The sequence below is a fragment of the Scatophagus argus genome, chromosome 9, assembly GCF_020382885.2.
Source record: "Scatophagus argus isolate fScaArg1 chromosome 9, fScaArg1.pri, whole genome shotgun sequence".
Taxonomy (NCBI): domain Eukaryota; kingdom Metazoa; phylum Chordata; class Actinopteri; family Scatophagidae; genus Scatophagus; species Scatophagus argus.
Genome location: NC_058501.1, coordinates 13,561,632 through 13,587,400, shown reverse-complemented (window position 1 = coordinate 13,587,400; position 25,769 = coordinate 13,561,632). Strand labels below are relative to the sequence as shown.

At 42.3% G+C, this 25,769-nt stretch overlaps 1 protein-coding gene across 4 annotated transcripts in view; it reads left to right on the top strand.

Annotated features, from left to right (window-relative positions):
* Positions 1–3,615: 3,615 nt before the first annotated feature.
* creb5b (cAMP responsive element binding protein 5b) overlaps positions 3,616–25,769 on the top strand; it is a 38,648-nt gene continuing 16,494 nt past the window's right edge. For 2 of the 4 annotated variants that reach the window (XR_006844365.1, XM_046400140.1), the window contains exons 1-7: positions 3,641–3,770; positions 8,647–8,724; positions 9,057–9,150; positions 10,824–10,945; positions 12,363–12,520; positions 22,567–22,693; positions 23,996–24,106. Coding sequence is in view for 3 of the 4 variants with exons in the window: in XM_046400140.1 (XP_046256096.1) it covers positions 3,741–3,770; positions 8,647–8,724; positions 9,057–9,150; positions 10,824–10,945; positions 12,363–12,520; positions 22,567–22,693; positions 23,996–24,106 (720 nt within the window). In the remaining variant the exon portion in view is untranslated. Of the gene's footprint in view, positions 3,771–3,810; positions 4,708–8,646; positions 8,725–9,056; positions 9,151–10,823; positions 10,946–12,362; positions 12,521–22,566; positions 22,694–23,995; positions 24,107–25,769 lie in introns of those variants that run through there. The other 2 variants (XM_046400141.1, XM_046400142.1) reach the window with 2 other exon arrangements.

Below are 25,769 nucleotides of genomic sequence, written 5' to 3'. Positions count from 1 at the left end.
AGATCGTGGGCAAGAAGACTGACTGCCTTTGACCTTTTCTCTACCTTTTTTTTCTTTCGCATTTTTTGCATTTATTCGCTGTACAGTAACTTTTTGCCTGGTGATGATGATGATGTAATGAATGATCACAGGGCTCAGCCCTTTTTCAAAAAACTAGCTCCATTTATACTTGAGAACACTGTGGGGTATTACTTTGAAAACATTACATCATATGCAGCCTCTTGTTTGAGGAAGCTGATGGCTTTCGTTTTAAAATGATGCCATTACCTGCCCACAGTTATTTATTGATCGTTGCGGTGGTTGACCATCATTACAGCTAATCGTTACTCTCCAATTTTTTACAAAATGTATGTGAGGTAAGAAATGCGTTTGTAATTTTATACACTAGAGATTTACTGAATATGTTGTTTAAGTGTAGAAACACATGCAGGGGAAGTCACATTTCACTGTAGGCTAACTAAACCCTGTTGCCTTCTGTGAGCTAACCAACCAGTCTGAGCTCACAAACAAGATAATTTGTCCACTGTTAGGTACTCTATATAGACAAAAGTATTCAGACGCACCTCTTTATTGGGCTGTTTTTCAGGGGTTGGGGTGGCCCCTTACTTCCATTTAAGGGAAATCTTAATACTTCAGCATACCAAGACATTTTGGTCAATGCTAAGCTTCCAACACTTTGGGGAAGGCCATTTTCTACTCCAGCTTGACTGTGCCCCAGTGCACAAAGCAAAGTCCAAAAAGACATGGTGGGATGAGTTTGGTGTGGAAAAACTTGACTGGCCCAACAAATGAATCAAAATTATTATTCATCTAATCTTGCCGTATGTATTACGTAATTAAAAAGAAGCAAATTCAAAACAACAAATGGTATGAAGTTATTGTTATTGTCATCCATTTCCATGACATTTTTGAAGTCGGAGAACATTTATAAGTGATTTTACAAATGACGATAATAATTCAGTTTGAGCACATACAGAAGCCCAGTCCAGATGTCAAAAGAGTGATGAACTTACTCGCAAATACAGAGCACAGAGGACACACACCGACACTGTTATGAATCCAAAGAGTCATCACACAGGCAGCTTCATTCACCCGTCACCTCATGTAAACATTACAGGGTTGAGTGTTTGAGTGAGGGAATGTCACTGGGGTTATCTACTGGGAACCTCCCAGCACATATGTTTTGCTGAATGAGCCTCTCAGTTCCACCATAATGTTGGAGCAGCAATTTTTGGTGTCCCTGAACCCAAATGTCCCCCACACAAGTGATTTCTTAACCTTTGCTCAGTTGACCGTTCTTTTCAAATCTGGAGGTCCAAAGTTATGAGATGAGGAGGTTAAACAAATGTTTGTTGTTAAAGAAATAAGTTAAATTTCAAAACACTCCCGCAATGCAAAATTTGAACTGCTGCCCGGCTGTTTTGCCGTGTAGTAAAGCAACTTTCATCGTTCATAGATGCTATGTGATCGACACAGTAGACTATGAGAGATGTTTTTCTTGCGACACACCCCATATTTTTGTTGTGTCCTACTTTGGTAGTACTGAAGCCTGATGCATGACGCAGTATTTCCTGCTCTTTAACCAGTCAACAGCTATAGCGTCCTTCTCAGAGGTTCAGAAACTAAATGATATGAGCCAGTCCCGCAGATAGCCCTGTTAGTTATGACTAGTCTAATGCAAGTTAGACAAAGGCAAAAGTGCAAAAGTATAAAAATGTTCTCCACCTTATCGTCACAACTAAGAGATGTTTTTACATTGTACCAGTCAGTAACTCTTTAATTTATATTGAAGTACACAGAGGTTAGCAGTTTGATGTTGTAGGATACATAAACAAATAGTCCTAATCCATACACATTATATTTATGAGACTGTGATATATTTTACTTTTGGCCATACAATATCCTGAGACCCCGACAGTTCCACACGAGCAGATATAATTATCTGTGCCTATGGTGTGGAGAACATGAAATACTGTTTTACGGGAAGTTTCAGTTTTTTTGAGCATGTGCTTTCTGTCTTTGATTGAGGTAAGATTTCCCTGCAGGTGTTATTTAGGGTGATATTTTGCTTTCAAATCAATTTCACACTTTTTTTTTTAGGCCTCTTTCCCCTTCGGCACCTGCTACAACAAAGCATCCTCACTGGTGCTAATCTTCCCAAGGTGATCTTACTCAGAAGCACTGCACAAAGGCATCATAATAAAAGGTTTAGTATAATATAGATCAAATCTGCTTTAGTGTGGGTCACTGACCCGAACTGTATCGGCTCTTTCCAACCTTAATAGTCTGCTCCTCTGGGAGCATAATGTTTGGATTGGTTGGGAAATATATTGGCAATAAAGAGACAAAAGGATGTCATAAACGTTGATTAAAGCTCTGGTTAAAAGACAGAGGCGGAGAAGCTCTGAGTTATGAGGGCTTTTCAGACTGCGTTATTGTTTCAGTGACGGAGCTCTTAGTGTGTCTAGTGGAGTGGTCGCAGGCGAGTGGTAAACATTTCTCAATGTGCGAAGAGTCATTAATCCCTGGAGCTGAGGATGGCTTCACTATCTGTGTCTGTGGCCCAAGAAATCACAGCCAGTTGGCACCAGCAGGTCACACAGAGCTCCAACATAAATGCTTTGCACTTCAAAGCTGTTTAAATCTCTTCTGATGTGCTGTGGCTTAGGTACACTTTTCAGACAAGGCAGTGGGGAACAAATTTTGCACGTTCACTTCATTTGTAAGTGAAACTGTTGGCCCTTTAGTAAAAAACAAAATAAGAATATAATACAATATAAGAAAAAAGCAGACGTTTGAACTGGCTTTCAGAGATGAAGCCGACAGCAAAGAAATTGAACTGTTCAGTAATATGTAGCTTTTGGAGCTTTGAAATATGAAAACTGTCACCAAGACTGGATTAACAACTACTAGACAAAATGAAGAACTATTCAGGGCCGTAGAAGATAAAGGGCCCCTAAAGCTCCAGACTTAGTGGAACTTTATCTAAGATAATCTGATGCTCCGGATTTGAAGGTCCGTGTGACAAAATCTACATTAAAGACCTTCATGTACTTGACCACCACTGCCACAGCCCCTGTAGACACACAAGTCAATATCGCATTTAAAGCTTAACACTGCATAAAAACTCCCTCACAACATAAACACACCCGTGCCTTTAACAAATCAGAATGTCTTCAATTAAAAAACACAACAAGTTTTCTGTTTGATCGGAGTCGCTTCTTTATTCATTACGGCAGGGAAAAGTGCATCATATTTGCCTATTAGTAGGGGTCAGATTGGCTTTTGTGATGCTTCTACTTGGAGCATAATAAGTTCTAAGTATTGTTTTTTCAAGTAGCGAAATGTGCGATCAAATCTCATTTCACACCTCAGCTTACTGAGGCCGCCACGTTCACGGGACAGTCAACAGCTGGAAGATGCTCTACACCGCGCTCATTTGCATGCCTAATACATCCGTGCTGGATCCCTCTCTCTGCACCACACCCACTTGGGGGTCCAGCAGCGGTCCGGCCATGCCTCTTGGGCGTGCGCTCGCAGACTCCGCCCCTCTCGCGCCGCCTCCAAGCGGACCGCAATGATTTAGAAGTTCAGGAATCCCACGTGACGTCACCCGGGGTGACGTTATGCTTCTCTAAATAGATCGTATTGTAATCTTTTCTCAGTCCAACGTGGTTTCTTCTGAGAGACTGCTTCACATTTTCTACACTTGTTTGGTGAGTTGAAAAGCCGCTGCCACCATGCAGAGGACCGTGCATGCGCCTCTGCAGGTTTGTTGTGTTTGTTAAAAGCGATCCTCGTTACTTTTTTTTTTTCCTTCCTCCTTTTGTCATGCAACAGCTTGTTTTTGTTGTTGGCTTGAGCAGAGCTTCAGCACATTTTTTTTGTTGTTCTTAACTCATTTGCGCGTGCAACTACAGGACATAGCGGGACGTGATAGTTTTCTTAGAGTAAGTGCATTGTCATCTCACTTCGGGTGTCTGTTGGCTTGCTGTTGGAAGTTTAACGCGGAGTCAAGTGCCGCTGCTCGGTCTGTCAGGTAGCAGCGGGAGGGGGGCGGGTGGACAAGTCTGCAGGAATTCACCAGCTCAAGCTCAAGCTCAAGCCCGACTCAAATCTACACAATGGAATGATTGCATGGGACGATTCGCATCGCGCTTAGCTCCAGTATGCCGTCTCTTCCAGGTTTCTGTTAGCTCTAAAAGCCCAGCGCTGGATTCCTGCATCATTGTCATGCCTGTCCCATCTCGGGATACGCAGAGCACCGGCGTTCGCCCCGCACTCGCTGCGTGCTGCGGCTGACCAGCGATCGTGTAGAAAATCATAGCTCGGTGGTTTTGCCGTCATGCCAGTTAAGAAAAGGCAAAGCACGCTGCTTTTCCCGTGAACAAATTTACGTTCCCTTTTCTCTTGAACAGCAATGTGACAAACATTACGTCATTCTGCAGGCCAGTCGATATTTGATTAAGCGCCGAGATGTTGAGGGTTACTTTCAGGAAGGTTGTGCTGACGAGGCGCGCTTTACTGCGTGGAAAAAAAAAGAAAGATGTTTTAATCATTTGATTACTCTCCGCTGTCATTATGTTTATGTGACAACACTATCAATAACCACTCGTTTGTCATGCACGCTGCTTTAGATCAATGTGGAGGCTTTCAGTTTTATTGGGTACCATTTAATCGGCTGTGTTACGAACACCTGATAATAAGGTAGGCCTGTTTAAGTTTGATGATTATTTTGATCATTCTGACCGTTATACAGACAGAAAAGGCATTTATTTAAAAACAAACAAACAAGCATTTGAGAACAGAACCCTGTTGTAAGTCGTTTTATGAAAGCAACAGTTAGAGAAAAAGTTTGTCAGATGAATTTTCTTTTTCACTTCTGCCACTTCCTTGGCCAAAAAATCTGCTCAGTGTGTCTTTTGAGTTTGGCTAGAATTAACAATGGTGACTTACACGTCTCCCTGAGCACCATGATCTGATTAGAATTCATCATTTTTACTTTTTATTCTATCAGATGGAATCCAACTGGTTAAGGGAAATAAGTAATTCAAATCAAAATCTGGATAATTGGCTGTATAAATAAATACAAAACAAGAAAGACTGAAGTCACTGACTTTTCTGTATTTTTTTCACAGCTTGACTGCAGTCCAGCAGCTCAATGCTAAAATGTGACGTTTATTTGTTGATAGTTGTTGCTTGTGCTCCAGGTGAAACATTCCCCTGCTAATGAGTGCACTGATGTAGGAGGAGGTCAGAATAACAGAAATGATAGCACCCATCACACAGTTCAGGAAGTGCCGGTTCACATATTTTATCATTTTGAACTGAACATTTTCAAATAAATTCTGGGACTTTTCTCTCTTCCACCAATTTTATTAAACTTCTCAGGAGTAGTATTAGTGTTATGATAGCCCTCTGAAGGGGCATTTTTGCATTTGTTATGAGTTTACATGTTATGGGAGAGTCCCGTGATTGACAGGTCTTGAGGTTTACACCACAGCAGTCTTTTTGTCATGTATTCACTTCAAGAGCAGAAGTTCAGGGCAGACATTGTTTAAGAGGGCTGTGTTGCCTGCCTCAGGGATCGCCGTGATCCTACCTTGAACTTGTGCTGTCAAAGGCCCAGGCGATGGGGAGCTGGAGATTTGAAAAGCTGTGCATGTTTGTGCTTGCTTTAACCCCATATGCCTTTGCACCCCACAACCCTCTTTTCCTCACCATATTGTTTAAATTTTAATACGCGTTCTACCTGGAGAATTCCTCCCCAGCTCCTCTTGAAATTGAATGCCGGGACCCTAATCCTTCCCCTCGCACACATCAGGATATAGTTAATGTAAAGTGTAACCAAATTTCCTTTGCTAAACTAAAACATCGATATCAAATGAGAGCCAAGTGCCCCTTCCAAGGAAAGGGCCTTGAGTACCGATAATTTGAAGTGTGAAAACTATTGGATAATTCACAGAGGCATTCATAGAATTAATGGTTAAAGGTTTTATGCCTCGTATGGTTTGAATTTCCTGTTAAATGTGATGAAATGAGCAAGTCTCTTTTAAGAAACAGGAAGGTGGAAGTTGAATTTTTGCATCTGTTCGATGGTTATGGGTACTCATATTCGATTATTTTTTATTGGCTCATTCTGGTAATTTATTGTAAGGTTTTTTCATAGTTTTACAGATGTTCAGGAAGAAATCCTAAAAGTGAAAGTGACACCAAGAAATGTACAAATAGCCAAAAGTATGATGCAACTGTATTTGAGATAAAAAAATAAATATGTCAATACATGAATAGTCAGCTATAGGCTTTTTTGACTTTGCTACTTGCCATCCTTCTGGTTCTCTGCTTTGGCTTGAGAGTTAGGATCAGCAGTGTTAGTCATGTTTGTTGTGTCAAAGGAAACCAGGTGAGTTTTCAGGGGCCCTGTAAAGAGATGGAGTGAACTGGTGACAGAAAAGGAGACCAGGACTCATTGCTCTCTGACAGAGAGACCCTGTCCAGACTGTGTTCTGCAGGCTTGGTCATGAAGTACAGCTTGTTAGGAAAACAGCACTGCTTAGCATAACACAACATTTGAGTGTTTACACTGCGCTTGAGGAAATAGCCTGTACTGATGAAAACGACACACATGTGCAGAGTGTGTGAAGGTATTGATGCCCGGTGAGAGACGCCTGGCGCTGACTTCAATTTCGGATACGTTTTTTTTTTTTGTGAATTGGTGATGGTGGCAGGTACATTCATGATAAACTGCTGGGTGCAGCAAATCTGTTGTAAATACTGTAGATTATTCTGTCATTATCAAGAGTGCTGCAGTACTGGCAATGTGGTCACTGCTTGACAGTGATGGGGATAGTTTACGCTACATGGTACTGGACAAAGATGAGACTTTGAAATAAGAAATGCATTGTGACACAACAGCCTGCAGTCAACAAATATGATGCTAGAGACAAGGTTGAGGGCTTAAGTACAAAAAAAATACTCCAGTAATACTTTTTTTGGACCATAATTTAATTCCTACAAAACCCTTTTTAGTAAGTAAGTAAATAAGCTAAACTTAATGTGTGTTTAATGTGTTAACACAAACATCCTAACAAGAACTGCCTCAATAAAATCCAGTATAAAGTTACTGAAATCGTGATTTAAAACAGTAAATCATAGATTAAAGAAAGAAAAGATAGTTTTCAGTGCCAACTTCTGCCTCTTGACAATTTTATTACTCTTTACAGACACAATGCAGTCCGTGTTCAAAGTTTTTATAGCAGCAATACTTGATGCCTTGTTGTTATTTTATTTTTAAAAATGATGTAAACATAAACGTCTGTTTTTTTCTGCCTACACTAACAGAAGAACTGTTGCTGTGGATACTCTTGGCGGGCGCAATTATGCAAGCTGTTATAAAAGTTCATGGTTTAAATATTTGAATGTGATTGAGGTATCTTGTCTGCATCGAATGCGACGATCGATCAAAGTGCACGTCGAGCCTTTAAACGGTGTGTCACTACTCTTGGTTTGATTTTGAGAAGCTGTTAAAATGCACGTGTTGTTGTTTTTTTCCTCTCCCACGCTGTTGTAAATATAATCGGGCTGTTTTCAATAGATTGTTAAGCAGAATGTATCCTCCTTGATGTTGCGCATGATTTAGTTTGTGTAAGTCAACAGAGGGACAGGGTAATATTTACAGAATTTGTAGGCCCTTAATTTTTATGTGTCTCTGGTTTCAGTTTATATTTTTTCCAGCAGAGCACAGGTGTGAGGCGCTTCCTATTTTCTGGGAAAGTTTGTCCTCTCTTTCATTTTGAATCACTAAAGCAATTGCAACAATACCTGGAGCCATCGCACATTTGACATCATGCATCGTTATGGCTTGTAATGAGCAATTACTGTCAAGAGCACACATTCTGTAGTAGTTTCGGGTAAACAAACTTACTGTCTTCTATTAGTAAGCTTTAAAACTAACAAATAAACATGTGCCCATCACTCATGCACCGCTGGCTCTGCCACAGCTTACTTGTTCTCACCATGAGATGTGCATGAACTGAATAACATAATTGAACTAAAGGACCACATTTTGTCACTTTGTGGTGAGAATAGCACATAACATGAAGACAACTTGTTGAAACTGTGGTTTCAGTGTGGTGGTGGTTTCTGACTGGAAAGTTTAAGCATGGTAGATCATGCCATTGTTCCCATGTAAATTTAAGCTGAAGTCTGCCACAGTTGTCAGTATTATAAGTTGCACAGGGTGCTATGGCAATACGGTATTAGTTGTTGTTCATTAATGGCTTTAGAACATGCTGCACGAATGTGTGTAACAAAAGCGTATAGTCATAAAAAATGCACTATTCAAATGCTATCTAATTGCATGAACGTTTTACTAAAGTTATTGATACCAGTATTCCCAGTACTTTAAAACGAAGAACTTAGCCATGATGTCATTTTAGTGAATGCTCGATTACTGTAATGTGAGAAAACTGTATGTTTTACTACTGAAAATAACCGCACAGCTGTTTCAGGTGAACAGGCCGTTTTATGCCAGGCATTACACAATGAGTGTATTTTATTTTTCCTCTAGGATGCAGGAGGGGGAACTCAAGTCATTTACTTCCTCTCCCCGCTTTCTTCTTTTGTGGTTTCTTTATTTTTTCATAGTTTTATGAGAAGGTGGCCAGAGTGATGAACTCAGACCAGGAAAGGCCGTTTGTGTGCAATGCTCCTGGCTGTTCTCAGGTGAGTGTGTGGAGACAAAACAGCACGCAGTGTGTGTGTGTGTACATCATCAAGAAGAGGTGTACATTGAGGAGGCCTGAGGAGTGGGTTACTGCCTCATGCATAAGGGAGAAACAGAATAGCACTGAACAGAGTGAAACACGAACTGTAAATAACACTGCAGGTGTAAAAATACCTATTGAAAAAAATGCTCTTTGAAGCTACTGCCAGGGTTGACGCTCTTATGGGATGTGCTCTTTAAATGGAGAATAACTGTGGATGTTATTTTTGAAGCTTTTGGTCGGTTAGCAAAACACTTCTTAGTCTTAAAGTCCCTTTTTAATAACTCACAGCGTTTCCCCACGGAGGACCATCTGATGATTCATCGACACAAACATGAGATGACCCTCAAGTTCCCCTCCATAAAGAACGACAACATGTTATCAGGTGAGTTACGGCTACATCTGTACAGACTCACACACTAACCTCAGCAGGGCTCACAGAGAACTTGTAGTTCATTTGCAGGTGTGTGCTTCGGTGACTCATGCTCAGACACACTTGTCTGTCATCAGAAAACTTTAGACTAATGTTAATCAAATGACACATTGCAGCTCAGCTCCATTCACTGCATACTACTTAGGGACACTACAGAGACACTGACGTATGACTGGAGAAATCAGCATGTTAAGCTGAGGTTTTCTCCCCCCATCTCCCCCCACTGATTTGTGTGATCCTCAGAGATAAGGTTAGTCTTGATCTGACTATAGCGGCAGTGGTGTGCAAGCCCCAGTGACTTGTTGATTGGCACATTAATTTACTGTTCAAAGAAACATCAAATTATAGATTGTGTCCTGCATAGACAGTTCACAAGCCCAAGGCCAATCTACAAGTGTAGATCTCCATTCCTAGAAACTGCCAGGCCAGACGAGACAACAGTGTGAGCTGCTGTGGTTGCCACGCTGAGATTGTGTCTTCTTTATTATTTACGCTCAGTGGACAGCGGGATCGCATTTTCTAGGCCGGGTGTTCTTATTGCCTGCTGACTGAGTTACGTTGCTGACCATTTCTCTTACTGAGACCTTGAACTCAGGATAAAATAGTTCACGCTTTTACTGTAAGTTACAGCTCAGTCACACGATAGCTTCCCCTAAGACGGTCACCAAAATGATCTACTCTCTAACTTTCATCAGTATAATTGTAGACCTCCATGTTCCGTTTGCTAATCTTGGTGTCATCCTCAACTAAAAATTGACATTACTCACTTTTTTAAATATAAATAGCTTGGTACATTCTCTGCAAAAATGGAAAAAGTATATTTGTATTTTGGGTACACAGGTCATGATGAAAGTTTGAGACAATCCCCAGTCTAGCCAGAATGGATAAACAGACCATGAAGTATGCTTTTAGCCTTTGAAACAAGCCTGATCCTAAAATCACCTTCAACTGTCTGAAACTTGATCTTTATGCACCCCCACAACATCAAGTTGAATGCTGTGGCTTGGCTGAGCTCACCAAAAGAGACCCCCACTCAGTAGGTGGGATCTGTACTTTATCAGCTGAAATGGGGCTGTCAAGTGTTGTATCTCTCCCTCACTGACACACTGGAGGTTATGTTTTCTAACAACATTGTACATTCTCTACACTCTAGCCTTCACATGGATCTTTGCTGGCTTTCTTAAAGTGTTTGTCAGTCTAACTGTGGTCCATGTAAATGAATGATAAAAATAAACAGCATTTTAACGTCATGCTGAATCGTGGAGTTAAAGGTTAAACAGTAAAAACTGGACAAAAATATCTTTACTTTGTCTGACACACTTCTTGCTAACATGTTGTGTACAATGTACTATAATGTTGTATTATGTGTCCTGTTTGTTTAGTGCTGTTGTATCATTGTATGTGTGTTTCAGTTGTGACCTTCAGAGAGGCTGCAGATCAAAATTACCTTTAAGTTAACTCTGGTACAATACAGCAAATGCAAAACATTTAGGTTTTATATCAGGAGTTTACAAATAAATGAAAAAGACAATAGAGGATGGTAGAATTAAAAATAATCCAAAAAATGACCAATATGTCAATAGTATGACCAATATGTCAATAGTAATATGTCAATTGATTTGCAGACCAGACACCCACACCAACACGCTTCCTGAAGAACTGTGAGGAGGTGGGATTGTTCAGTGAACTGGACTGCTCGATTGAGCAGGAGTTTTGCAAGGCCCAAGAAGAAGACGACAGCAAACAGGTACTGCAGAGTTGAGAACAACACCTTAGACTAAAAACAAAACTTTGGTCAACCCAAAGCCACAGCCGCCCACAGGAGTTAGATCAGGTCTTTCTGAGTTGTTATCTGGCGCTCTTATCAGTCATGTCACTACTAGCAGCCCACATACTGTGAGAAGGTACATACACTTTCAGATCATGTCCACCTCATGTAACCACACTCTGGTCTCAAGTTAAAAACCTGATAACCACAGGAACATACACTCATCTGATATTTCTGCCATATTCTCTCCTTTACTTCCAATGTGTAGTCATGCTTTGCACATCCAGCCCTTGTAGTGCCCCACATGCCTAACTCCCCCAGTCTCCATCAGTCTTGATGACAGTGACAGACAGGACTAGCAAGTGGAGATTTGTCACACACCACAGATGAAGAGAAAAGAGATCAGGTTCTCCACCTGTAACTTCAAACAGCGCCCCAGCCATCTCTCAGGGCGGGAGTCCTATTTCTTCCCACATGTAAAGACAGACCTCTGAGACAGCTTTTGTGGCAGCAGTGAAAGACCTGGCCAGACATTCTCACATTTGAGCACAATTGCAAAGCTTTGACATTTGACGAAAGACCTGATCATTTATGCATTATAAATCTGTCCTGAGTCCTGTGAAGATTTCACCTGAAACATGGGTACCAGTCAAATCACCACAAGACAGACTGCTTATCTAATGTCTGGAAAGAAGTGCAGAGAGTACTGTAGCTAAGCTGTCGTCTGGGTGGTTTGGCTCTGGAGCTCGTCTGCGCTCAGGTCAGCCTTGTCTAGCCTCCCCAGCCTGTGTGGTTTATGATGGGAGGCTCTGCTAAGTCAGCAGGAGGCGAGTCAAAGCAAGACTTTCTGGAAGTGCATAACACAGTAAGCATATAAGATAAGGGTTGAAAGCTTGAAACTTCAGGAAAACATCAGTTGGCCCATACATATATGTCATATTAATTTACAGACGTTCTAACATGAGAAGAAGAGGAAGTGATTTTTGTGCTTTCATATTTGACAAATGCAAATTACTTCATCTTGCTGTTTGATTCATGAGTTGAGCATGGAGATATGTTGTTTCTTACGGTGCAGGGTTTTTTCTTTCTTTCTTTTTTTTGGAATATATGTGCAGTTACATTTAACAGAGGTAAAATCAAAAAAGCATCCTGCTGGGCAAATAACAATAAGAAAATCTGGTCTTCATTAGACTGTCAGTGTTTCCCCAACTCAAAAGCCTGTAGATGATAGTTTACATAGGTCCTCATTAACCATTCAAACAGTCTGAATGGAGCCCAAGGCCAAACAGTTGTAATTGCAGGAGTCATGCTGAAAATTCAGCTTCCTTGGAATAAGGATGCACTCTTGACAGACTCCTAACCCCTGCTTTCTTTTATCTTCCCCTCCTCACTGCAGAACATCACGCTGCACAGCCAGGCAGGCCAAGGTCAGCACCAGCATTCCCACTCACGGATGGGCAACCATGATACCAGCATAGTGATCCAGCAGGCCCTGCCATCTCCTCAGTCCAGCTCCGTCATCACTCAGGCTCCATCCACCAACAGACAAATTGGGTGAGTGGGCCAAACAGTTGTTTTGGAACAGAAAGAGAAGAAAGAGTTATTTTTTGTTTTGTTTTATCTATTATCTATATCAATTAGGTGAGTTTTTCTGTATCACCAAGTTGCAGAGGCACTGGTAAGAGCTGCTGACAGACAGAAGAGAGAAGTGATAAATCTGATGAGGGCTGATCCTCTCACCTCAAGTGCGTCCCTGTTATAGCGACAGCCTCAGGCTTAGCTTGGTTCCTTTGTGTCTGTGTTGATTGTCATCCCTTCGTAGTCTCTGAGGTAATGTCAGTGTTTTGTTACATTTGGAGCAGTGCGTGCTTGTGTGTGTGTGTGTGTGTGTGGGGCCGGCAATTCATGTTTTGCTGTTCATTCAGTATTGTCCCGTAGCAGAGCATGCCAAATGCCAAAAAGGGTCCCAGAGGACAAGATGAGGTCATTGTTGAAGCCTCAGCCGTGACTGCTTTTACAGTGGTTTAGCATTTCATGCTCCAAAATAGTTCCTTTCACTGTATGGGAATGTCAGCCACAAACGTAGTGCTTGGTTTCTCTGACACCTTTGAGCGGCCATGCTACAGGTGTATGGTAGTACATAGACTATGGATTAGCAATAATCTCTGATGTGTGCTGCTCCATGTCATACAGTCACCTACAGTGGTTGGTGTTCCGGGAATATGCATATTGTATATACTGACGCTGTGTTTCTTCCTTATGAAGACCTTATTCATTCCTTGTCCCTTAACCCCAACTACCATCAAACTTGTGCCAGGGCTTTGTTACTTTAAACCAAACCTGTGGCAGGCTAGTTAGACATTAAGATGGCTCAGCATTATGCCCCTGCTGTGTCGAGGTTGTCCTGTGTTGCCTTACAGCTTGAGGAGCTAGTGAATATTGGATGGGAGGCCATCACTAAGCTTGACTGACACCCCGTCAGGCTCTTTGTCGAGGACAGGGCTGGAATTTCATCCCCTTGGAGGAGTGGCAATCACTGCCAGTAACAGAGACTTTGCTGGGTCTGCTTCACCTGAGTTTACCTGTTATTAAAAAGTCCTTGCCTTGCTAAAGCACAAACCCGCCCCTCCTGACCACAAATCTCATAGCGATTTATTGAGAGTGTGGCGGTTTTACTGCTTGCACATGCACATAACACATCACTTGAAAATCCGAGCTGTTATGCCGCATGCTGATGATTTTCAGCCACAGAACGGAACATAAGTCCTAACTATCTGTAACACATTATTTGAGGCATTCCTCGAGCAGTGCTTGTATGCGCTTAAACTGAAGATTCGTCACTTGTTTACTAGGATGGAGGAATCCTATCACATGAATAGGATGAGTAGATTCACACGAGAGAGAAAGCTGATCTGGAAATATTCACATCAGCGGGAAAATGGGTTGAGGAAACCCCTACACTGAGGAGCAGTGCTTCCACAGGAAGCCATTAGGGCCAACCAAAGGCCCCATGCACAGGGTCTCTCCACAGGAACTTCCTACTTACAGAACAAGCTGTACACTTCACAGACTAGCTGTGCTCTGTCAGATTGGGAGTTAGGGAGCCTACTGAAGGTCAGATCGGTGGTTCCGTGTAACGCCTGTTGTCCTGTTAACCACACCAACTTAACTGCAGTCTCCAACTTGTTTTGATTTCCCATGTCCTTGTGAAAAAAAGACAGTTATTTACAATGTGTTGCTTCTAATCCGCAGTGAATGCATTCTTTACTGTGCAAATGTTTATGCTTAGTCATAATAACCAGAGAGACAATTAAGACGCAGTTATCACTGACAAGAATATAAAGAGTTGAGTCTGTGATCATTGCAGGCCTGTAAAGCTTTTAATCTTGACACACTTTATGGAGTTCTGTGGTGAATATATCAGTGAATGAGAAGAAATCACCAAACAAAATCAGTTTAATCTCACGTCCGTCTTCTTCCTTCGTTCTCAGCCGTGCTGAACGCACAGCGCGAGCATCCAATGAATTAGGATAACAAGTCATTTTCATTGCTCCACAATGTTTACTAAAGAGCTTTGAGGCTTGGAATCAATTAGGATTGGCTTTCCTCAAGTCCATTTACTTTAGGGTTGAGCTGGGCCTGCAGCTGTGAAACCTGAGGACGTCTCGCTCTCTTTCTCTCTCTCTCCCTCTGCTCTAGTCCCTAAACAAGGCCTTTGGGGAGCTGAACTGACACAAACCAGTGTTAAAACCAGGCATAAGAAACAGCCAGCAGATCTTAATGTCACGGCTATCATTATCAGACAAGGGGATGCGGTGTCCAACAGATCTGAATGTTTTCTGCTTTTCAATTATAAACATCTGGTGCTGAGTTATGCCACAGTTAAATGCGTTGGACATTACTAGTCAACCATGTGAGATACAACATTCTGTAGAAACCTCAACCTTCTGACTCGTATGAGGAGGGTTTGGGCGTGGGCACAAGGCATTAAAAAAATGACATTGTTCTGTTCTGGCTCGCTTCGGGATTTCAGTAGAGTTTTTTCCATTACATAGCACAACATCAACCTTAATGCAGCTGGGTGAAGTGAGGAGTGAATACAGTACAGATGTGGTAAAATATCCAATCATCAATTCATGATGATGTGGCATTTAAATACTTATCTAGAAAAGGCTGTGCATAAAAGCATGTGGTTTTATTAAATGGGATCACTTTTTTAATAGGTTAAATGAGTATTTCTTAAAAATACTGTGAGAATCTTAAAGGTGCAATCCCTCAAACCACTAACTGCTGATGTCAGTCGGTTTTGGTTTGTTGTCATCTACGGATTTGCAGTTGCAGGTTGACATTTGCATGCTGTGAATCTTTATCTCTGAGCTTAAATTTGTCTTGTTGGTCATGACCCACCCTGGTCGTACTGCTTGCAGCTTGCAAAGGTCTGAAGGAAGTGGTTTTGCTTCCCATGCTGCTTTAAATGCACGATATTTTTCACACCTTGAAGCCACCAGCCACTTAAGCTCCTAGTTTTTGCCTTAAAGAGAAGCAGTATCATTAGCTGTTGGTCTGCATATCTTCTGAACTGCAAGGTTTCATGCAAAGCGAGAGAGTGTAGGGTGACACATTTGCTATGTTTTCTCAAGGTGATTTGGTGATATGCTGATTGATTATTAAGAACCAAAAATTTTGTGGTATTCACACACCTGCCAGTCTTTGTGTTTCAAAGAATCAATTTTTTTTTTTACAAAGCACATTTACATTTCTTTTTGCTTAATGCAGATCATGATAGATAGAAAGATAGACGGATACTTTTTGATTGATCCCGAGGGAAATTCAATGATCATCATATCAATCCAGCCAAATTCCAGTGTTCACATCTTGATAACAAGCAATATACAAATACTGTCTCTGTGCCTGTTTTGGTAGTATATTTTGATCCCAAAGTGATATTCACTTGTTCTCTCAGTTGTTTACAGATGTGCCTCTGCTACTACAGTACAGATAATTAATGGTAACATTGTGCTGCTGATAGTTTTGCTGATTTTGATTCCATGATGCCTTGCATACCACATTTTTTATAGACTGCATAACACTCTTTCCCATGATTGTGATAAAACAACTGTGCTGGTTTCAACACCCATTGTGTCAGCGCCAGAACAGAGAAAGTCTCCACACCTCTACAGAGAGTTATGGGCTTTCCATGGACAAACTTTGACCTCACGAACTTCACAATTCAAACAAAACTTCCTTTATTATTGTTTATGATTAGATTGCATTGAGAAAGTGGTGATAAGGAAGGAGGTCCCTCCTGAGTGCAGGAGCGCAGGACGTCTACAAAACGCCTGAGGTGCTCTCATGCTCTGACTTGACAAATGCCCTCCTGCACAGGCAAATATGGGCAATAGGCTGAACCCTGCATAAACCGTGGTGCTGATGCACGTACAGTAGTCGCAGGTAGAGAGAAAAGAAGAACAAAAAAAACAAAGGTAAACAGTGTAATCAATTAAAAAGAGGAAGGAGAGAAAATAAAAGAGAGAGAATGCAGGATGTACATCTGACCTGAATTAAGATGAGCTCATTGTGTACTGCAGTGGGTTTAATAGTGCGTTTGTAGAGGAACGCCCAGACTCTGTTCCTCTCATTCCAGCGGGGCTGTGTCATCTCTGCCCTGGGGCCACCACACATGCAGGCTCCTGCACAAGCAACTCACACACAGGGACATGCCTCACAGCTCTGGAGAGCAAAGGGATCACAACGCGGGGAAGTGTGGAAAAGGGGGATCAGAGGTGGACAGAGGAGAGGAAGAAAGGGATCAGAGGTGGATGGAGGAGAGGAAGAGGGGGCTAGGTGGTAGATGGAGGAGAGGAAATGAAGGATCAGGAGGGTGGAGGAGACAGAGTGTGGAGGCATCAGATGTTAACACATGAGTTGGTGGCTTGTTGGGTGGAGGAGAGGATGAAAGACAAGTCTGCACAAGGAAAGGAAAAGTGTGGATCATGTTTGGATGGAAGTATGGACAAAGTGGGATCAGAAGAGTGAAGGTGTGGCAAAAACTGGACTGAATGAGAGACAGAGGGATGAGACAGCAATAAGGTGGCTGGACGAGAGAAGAGAAAGTGTGTTGCGGACGAGGAGGGTTAAGAATGAATTATCATTGAAAGTGAAAAAGGCAGTGTGGGCCAAATGTTGCAGCACCAGTCTGGAGATGCTGACAGATGCCAGTATGGCTTGTAACAAGATGACAGAGTTGTGAGTCAGAAGCTTTTTTTCTGATTCACTGGTGATAGGAGTGAACTGACAGGCTCTTTACTTTCGTTGAAACTGAAAGACAGCCCATCTTCCCTGTCCTCAGCCAATGGCATTGAATCCGAAAACAATATCATATCTGGTGAACAAATACCGCACAACACTCAACACTAATTTGCTCCAGAGTATCATCCACCACCATTTCTCAACTGTGCCTTGGCATGGCTTAACTCAGCTTGAGGTTCCCTAATGTGAGGACACCCCATCCCAGATCCACCCCAGTGGAGCAACCTCCCAGCATCCATCCCTCCACTAGCTCGCTAATAAAAGTCAGCTTGTGTCGTAACCCATTAGGGCTGATTTATTTGATCAGATTCGTATTATTTCCTCAGTCCAAACCCCATGGCACTCTCCTCCCACCAGTGATTAAAGGCAGTAAATCAGGGGAAGGTCCTGTGTAGTGTTTACTCAGAGAGCCAGGCAGCTGCAAGCTGTTTGAGGCCCTTGTTTCTCCCTCTGTTTACCCTCGTTGCCATGGCGACTGCACCACCGTCTCCCGAACGTCTGGAACTTGGCCTCGGGCTGTTTTGGTTACGTTCGAAAGTTTTTAGCTGCTGTGTCTGCCCAGAGCTCGCAGTGACTTCACCCAGCGAGGAGTGAGCGCAGGGATGTTGGACAAGTCAAGGAGGGAAAGAGAGGGAAAAGCGAGAGGAGGAGAGGAGGGAGGGACGAAATCTAGGGGTGGGCAGGCACAGGGTGGGGGGAAGGCGAAAAGCCAAGAGCATTACATCATTGCTGGAGCAGAGTCAGAAAGGGAAGGATATGAGTCAGTGGACTGACTGCACCTCTCTCTCCCTCTCTTGCTCTTCTTGGAAGGCAGCCAAGCCCCTTGTGTTTAAGTCCCCTGTGCTCGAGTTGGAGTTGGGACTGTGGGGACTGGGACAGTAAGCAGACTGTAGGATTTGTTGGTTAGAGCAAGTAAGTCTAGAGGGGCTGTAGCTTAAGTGTGGGCACCATGAGGGGTCCAGAAGAGAGTTATAGAGGATTAACAACACAATAAACTCTTGTCAGCTGTGCTCCATCAGATTGGAAAATAGTAGGAGACTATCAGAGACACAGACTTTGGAACAAGAGATAAAAAGCAAAATAGAGACTCAGGCAGTGAAGAAGAAGGTCTAACAGTGATGTCATGGTGGAGTGAAGGTGGGCGGTGGGGTGGTGGTGGTGGTGGTTGTTCTTGGGCGGGGATTGTGGAGGAGAGCTGAGAGCAAGGCACTCAGTAATGTGAGAGTGCAGGGTCAGGACTGCAGAGTGTCTACCTGCTCTCCCCCGGGGCCCACAGCCCAGGCTATTATCAATCCCCTCAGTGGAGCCACAGCCTGTCATTATTCACTCACATACATACACACACATGTTCACGCACGGCTTCATGAACATTCGCACACTGGCACACACACTTATTCACTCACAAACACTCTGAACATGAATTCTCTAGTGCGCTGGGCAGTCTGGTGCATATAGGCAAACATACGTAAACACAGAAATCAGAGGAGAACCAATGAGATGAAACATGTTTCTCAACTAGAAAACGTGGAATGCTTTCTTTGTTTTGGAGGAATAAAATCCAATTCAGGCACCCACAGCTGAGCAAAGAAAAAAGTTCTATTAAAAGCCTTTGTTTAGTCAGGCATATTAGTTGACTAATGTGACTGTTTCCGACCTCACAGGGTCTTTACTAGGGCAGCAAAAGTAGAAACAGGAACAACAGACAAAAGTGGAAATGCTCATTTTGTTCTAAACCCCAAAAGATGCAGTTCATTTTCACATACTGCAAAATAAAGCAGGAAATCTTTAGATTTCACAAGTCTGAACCCGCAAATGTCAGGGATTTTTCTTGAAAAATAACCTAAGGTTTTGATTTTCTGTCAGTTGAATAATCAATTAAAGAACCAGTCTTTCTCTTTTGATGCTGTTAATGTATATTACTTTTCACCTACAGGTCAATAAGAAAGTGGTGAAAGTGAATATGTTCTTTATAACAAATATCAACATTCTGTTGTTCATCAGTTTTGCCTCCAGTCAGATGAAACTGTTTTTAATTATCAGCAGAGTCAGCACGAAGCTGAGTTACTCCTTAGAGGAAGTCCTCTTAGATGTTTTGTTTTTCTTCCCACTGGACAGGCAAGTTTTGTTGTGATGTGTGTGTGTGTGTGTGTGTGTGTGTGTGTGTGTGTGTGTGTGTGTGGTGGTGGTGACGGACACGGACTCCTCGTGCTCTGCAGCAGGTGAGCTCTGCTAACAGACAGGCACAGCAGTGCAACCTGCGCAGTCCTCAAAGGATCCTTTCTTCTCTGGAGATCGAGAGCCTGACCTGCAACAAAGCAGCAACCTGCTTGTGCTGTCACAGTCTATTTTAACTTTCCTAATGAGAGTGTGACATAGAGCTTTTACCTGGTTTGTTCATTCTGAGAGGGTTTCTTTGAGAGGGTTTTTTTTATTCACCCGTAAAGGATCTGGCTCACAGTAGACTTTGAATGGTTAGTTACAATAACTTCTAGTACCAGTTCTTACAACCTTGTGTCATTTCTTACACATCAGCTTCGTGGTTGAAAACATCAGATTTTCCATTAAAGTTGTTATGACAATCTTCCTGCCCGAGACGGCACAACATTAAAATTAAATCAGAATCATTAATTTACTGCATACAGCATGCACATGTTATGATGGTCTCAGGCATGTAAATATATGAATAAATGCATAATATATTGTTTATATACAATATGTACATGACAACATTTTAATTCTTTAAATATTTAGATGTCCTGTATTATGCAAACAGAAATAAGATATGTTAAATATACCTGGTGAAACAAAAAGCTCTTTGAGTTTTAAAGGTATGTTTGATTAAAATGTGTCTCTGTTTTTTGCGATCTCCTCAGAAAATCTCATTCTACATCTAAAAAGAAAAAAAGAAAGAAAAAAGAAAACCTCATGAGACGGTCATCATACTGAATAAAAAAACCCAGCAAAACAGTTTTCATGCTTAAAACCAACAGCGTGTCACTGCCGCTGCCTCGTGACTGTTATTTCATCCTCTTGGACGCAGGCAGAGCCTAAATGTTGAGGGAAACTGTGTTGATGTAGTGTGCAGCCCCGCTGCATACCTCATTGTACTTTCATGACTTTTCCCATGTGGAAATGTTTGGATTCTCAGTGTTGCTCAGATGTCATACGCGCTGTTAAATGAGTGTGATTGTGATAAATTGGGATGTTAGACAGGAATGACACGCAGTCGGGATGGTAATGGTCCTGTGTGTGTGTGGAGCAATCTAAAATGTCTGGAGCATAAATGCACATATTTAGGTCTGGAAAAATACAGGTATTTATTCAGGTGGGGAACCATTTGCTATTTGGTACACCCCTTCCCCCTCCCGCCTTTTTGGCCATCACTCCCTCACTGCTCACTATTACGGTAATCCAGGCTATGATGTGGTCAATTGATTGCATTAACCTGTTGAACACAGCTAACCTAAATGCTTCTTGTTTGTACTAATTTCTACATGCTCAAGGAAATGGGGCTTTATTGGCTGGCATTCATCCTGATGTTACTGATAACTGGACAATTATTGATTTTCCTGACACAGGCTAAGAATAAAGTAGGGAATGCAGGGTTTTTTTGTAGGCTGTCAGAACTGAATAGTTGCTGTGCGCATGTGGATGTAACTTCGCCCTGCAGCTGGGAATCTGTGTTCTTACAAGCAGTGATTTGGTGGCAGTTGTATAAATGATGTCATTGCGTGCAGATGGAGTGGTCTGGGTGTTTGGATGGCTGAAGCCCTGAGCCAGTGACAGGACTGCTGTCAGGAGTTTAAGCTTAGCTCAGGCCTCATCTGTACGTGTGATTTATTGATGTGGCCATGAGTGCGGATAGGACTGTTGGTCTGCACACACTTTTGTGGTTACGGAGGGGAATTTTTCCCCAGAGGGCTTCCACCACTGTAGAAGTTTCTCCTTGTGCACATCTCATGTGGTCGTTATGACAAATATTATTCATTCACCATCACCATCATCGTTATTCATCCATTGTACTACAAGAAGTGTGCTTGTCGCTTGTTTAAAGTGCATCCAGAAACTTCCAAGATGCCTCAACTTTCAACTGCAGTGCAAACACACAGCCCCACAAGAGCTAAAATACAAAATCTAAAAATGAAAGAAGTTGGGGGAAAGTTTTGCCCTAAAATGTGAATGAGAAATGACTATATGTGTGAAATTATTTTTAAAATGCAAGATCATTGCTCTTAGTGAGCTCACACTGGGAAACTGCAATAATCCAAGGATTCTTTGCAGCGTGATGCTCTTTGTCGACAGCCTCTCCTCCAAACATGGTGCTGCAGCCAGCAGGATCAGGTCCATCCCAAACAAAATCCAATATGACCATTACATCTTACTCTCTTGTTCCATTAAAGCTCAAAAAGACATCTGTAGCAGAGTTGGTGCTTTTTCTTTATCTTGTTTGTTATTGATAATCAATAGTCATTTGGAGTCTTCAGTTTTCAGTAGTTCATGTTGTAAAGGTGACTTAAATCATTAAGCCTGTTATCTGATATCTATTAGCCTATTTAGTTTCCTGCTGGACTGGACTGTTTCTCCACATATTTTCTAATCTTTTATCTAGTGGTGTCTCGGTGTCTCTGCATAATTCTTCATAATTTGTTTTTGTTGAAATTGGTTTTTAACATATAAATAATTATGAAAACACTTTATTTTAACCCTCTTCTCTGTTGTTCCTTTACAACATTTACAAGTAGAAACTAAACACTGAATGAATGGTTTATAATACACAGATATAAGTGTCACGTATTAATGTATTTGTCAGTATAGCATAACACCTCCTGTAAGCACAGATAATCTTGAATTAATATTATTTTCATATATTAACATATTAATATGAAATATATCTTCATCTTTTATACTAATATGGAACATGCAGGATTTATTAACTATTTTTTATGTTTATTAAGAAAATGCTTGTTATAATTATTATATTTTGTCACTTTAGTCAGGCTATTTACTTTGTTAATATATGCACTAAAAAGATGTAGATGAGCCTAGGAAACTGAGCTTGCATTAGGACAAGAATCAGCCTTCGAGCTCAACAATATTTTCATGAGTTTTACTACATTTGTAAACAGATGCCTGGGAATGATTTGTTCATGTATATAAACAGTCGGTTGTGGTGGCAGGGCTTGATGTGGAAAGATTAAAGTTTAATGATATCAGTTATTACTTAAACCTGAAGTTCTCTGAATGTCTGTCTGTGTGTGTGTGTGTGCGTGTGTGTGTGTGTGCCGCCTCAGGCCTGTCCCCGGCTCTCTGTCCTCACTGCTGCACCTACGAAACAGACAGAGACAGCCTCTGCCAGCCTCCATGCCTGGAACTCTGCCAGACCCGACCATGCCTGGCTCCTCTGCTGTGCTGATGCCCGTGAGTACAACAACGGAGAGCGCAGAGCACATTCACTTACTCACACATGCAGAGGCAAAGTCACTTGCTTTTATGTGACAACACTGAAATTTCAGACTGCCCGGCAAACTACGTAGGTTTGCAGTTTGGGATGTTTTCTTTCACCATTAAAATGACTTAACACAGTCATGTGCTGTAGAAATGAAGGATTCTAGGTGTAGACTTTATTGTAATTAAGTCGTTTAGAGGACCCACATTGGTAAGTGGGGAATGATAACAACCCAGAGAAAGCTCCTCGTATCAGGATTCTAATGATACAACATGTGTTCTCATTGTAACATAAGACAGTCTGTGTTTATGGTATGAAAAAAAAACCCTCCCGTGTTTATTAAATTAAGAGCTAAGCGATTTCAGGGAAGATTGACGGTTCAGGAAAGGGGTGCAGGTTTGGGTGATATTTTTACACAAAACACACTTAGTGCAATTAAGGCTGTGTGTCAGGTTCTCGGCCTGAGTCTCTGTGGACGAGGTGGGGGGGGGGGGTGTCAGGCGAAGTGGGGGTGGGTGAGGGAGGCTTGTAGAGGGGACATTCCCCATGGAAACAACTGCATCAACCAGAGTTCAACAGCTGGGAGGCCACTGCAGCTCACATATGCATGCATGCAGATGCTCGCACTAAAGTTTCTTCTTTCCTGCACACTGCATACTCCTCAGTGAATCCTGCTCACACCTCAACACCCTGCTGGGGTGACCTCTCACCCCTCCAGCTGATTCCCTCATAGCCTCAAGTCTCAGCTGTAACATGTGACCACAATAACCAGGATTCTTATGCATTCACATAACTAAGGCCATGCCATCTTTCATCTTCGTTCGTTCACCCTATTAGCACGTCCTGCACCAAGAGGGATGGGGTTTTACGTGTTATTCTGACTGATACCGACACGCTATTATCAGAAACGCACACCCCTGTTGCACCGGCTTCCTGTGTTAAGTCCCTTCGTGCTGGCTTCCTGTTTTGGGTCAGCTCCAGTTATCATCACACAGAGCTGTGCACAGGGTGGCCTGTCATGTGAAATCAGGCTCTCATGCTCTCTCATCTCATCCCCCATAGCTTACTGTGCAAGTGGATGGGTTTCATGCTTTTAAATGCTGAAGCTTCTTTTGTAAAAGCAGTTTCAGCATCTTGTTAAGGCATACAAAAAATCATCATAAATAGCATAGGCCAGAGCTAAAACTTGTAAAAAAAAAAACAAGTGTTTTGGTAAGTTAATCATTAATCTGTGCTTGTGAGTATGACTGTAATCATGGTGTTGTAATCTTCAGATGGAGAGACAAATGTCCATGGGCTCCAATATGATGGGTATGCAAGGACCCACCCACAGCAGCTCCTGCTCTTCCACTCACATTCCCTCCATGCACTCAGAAGCCAAACTGGTGAGTATATGCATGTATTCAAATGGATATGTACACATTTATGCACACACATACACAAGTGCACACACTCATACTCAAAAGTGTTGCAACCTCTTTTCCACTGGGCTGTGCCAGCAAAGCTGTGCTCTTAGGCCTGTGTGGATTTCATCATTTGGTGTGTAATCAAAGCTGTGTCTGAACCTGCCAGTGCAGCACTGGAGACTCTGGCTGGAATAAAGGGCCCTTTATGTGGTTGTGGCTGGGCTGCCCACCGACTGCCTGATGTATATCTTAATGTACAGAACATGCTCTGTAGGTTCTGCAACTTGTTAGCACTAGTTTAACACAGCAGGGGAAAAATCAAATGACCTCATCCTTCACAAAGCAGGCAGTTAGAGCAGTGGGAATGAGACGTAGCTGAGAGTGGAGAGAGACAGAAACGAGGCAGGTTTTGAAAGTTAGTTTTAAAACTATGGACGACTGAAAGACGAAAAGAAACCTTCCACTCAGTCTGGCTTTGCATGTCATTGCACCTAATACTAATTCCAGTGACTGACAGCGCACCTTTGATTAATGTCAAATGCATGAACAGTTACACTCTGGATGATATGAACTGAGAAATACTGCAGCAACATGACCACCAGCCAACCTTTGTTCTCACAGTAAATAACTGAAAATGGAAGAGGCTTCATATGAATATGAGCAAGTGTCATGACTTGGATATCCAAAAAAAAAAAAATCACAGACCATTGGCTGCTCTTTGTGTTTGGAAAGGTTCACTGATAGCTGAGTTTGCTGGAGAGAAACATCTTGTGAAGAGAGAGAGAGGGAGGGAGAGAGAGGAGGTAGCAGAGGTCATTAGAAGAGTTATTGCTCTGATAGAGGAGAGCGGGAGCATTCCCAGGGCATTTAATTCTCCCTCTTCCTCCTGCTCTCTCAAGATTGATCGTCTTTGTAGTCTTTTGAATCTCTTCAACTGTTCCTATGGTAACACACTGGGGTAACACAATATTAGTGTATTAGGCTTATCTCTCCTCTGGCCGTCATCCAGACACATCTTACTCTTTTTTTCCCTCCTCCTATCTATGTAATTGAATTGTAAATGCTCTGTTAGGCCTCCCATAAACATATGCAGTCACTAAATGGCTGCAGGCTCCTCAGCCATACAACCTTCTGTTTAGCTGGCCATTCAGACACAAGGCAACCAAATGTGGATCAATTGAGATTCTGATCCCCGATGTCTGAACGCAACTGATGGAATTCCATGATTGTGAACAGAAAGTGAGAGACTAATTGTGTTATCAGGGTGCGATCTCCAGCGAGGGTTTCATAAGCATAGACGGGGTCTCTAATGTCTGTAATATCCTTGCCCGGGCCAGGTCGATAAATACGGCCTTGCTATCGAATAACTGGGCCATGATCAGGCCCATGTGTCCCCTGCGACGTTCTCAATCCGGCCCTAATCGCATTACCCCAACCATGTTGACTTTCCGCCAATGGGAAATCTCCGCACTGTAACCCCACACCCCCGAGGCACGGACCTGGATGCACTCTTTCTGCTCAGCTTTTGTATCGTGAGAGAGGAAAAGAGGATTGAGTGGGACTTTGATAGACAGGCAGAGAGAGCAGGAGAGTTTTTCAGATACTCTAAACTACCAAACGTTGAGCGAGAGAGATAAATTGC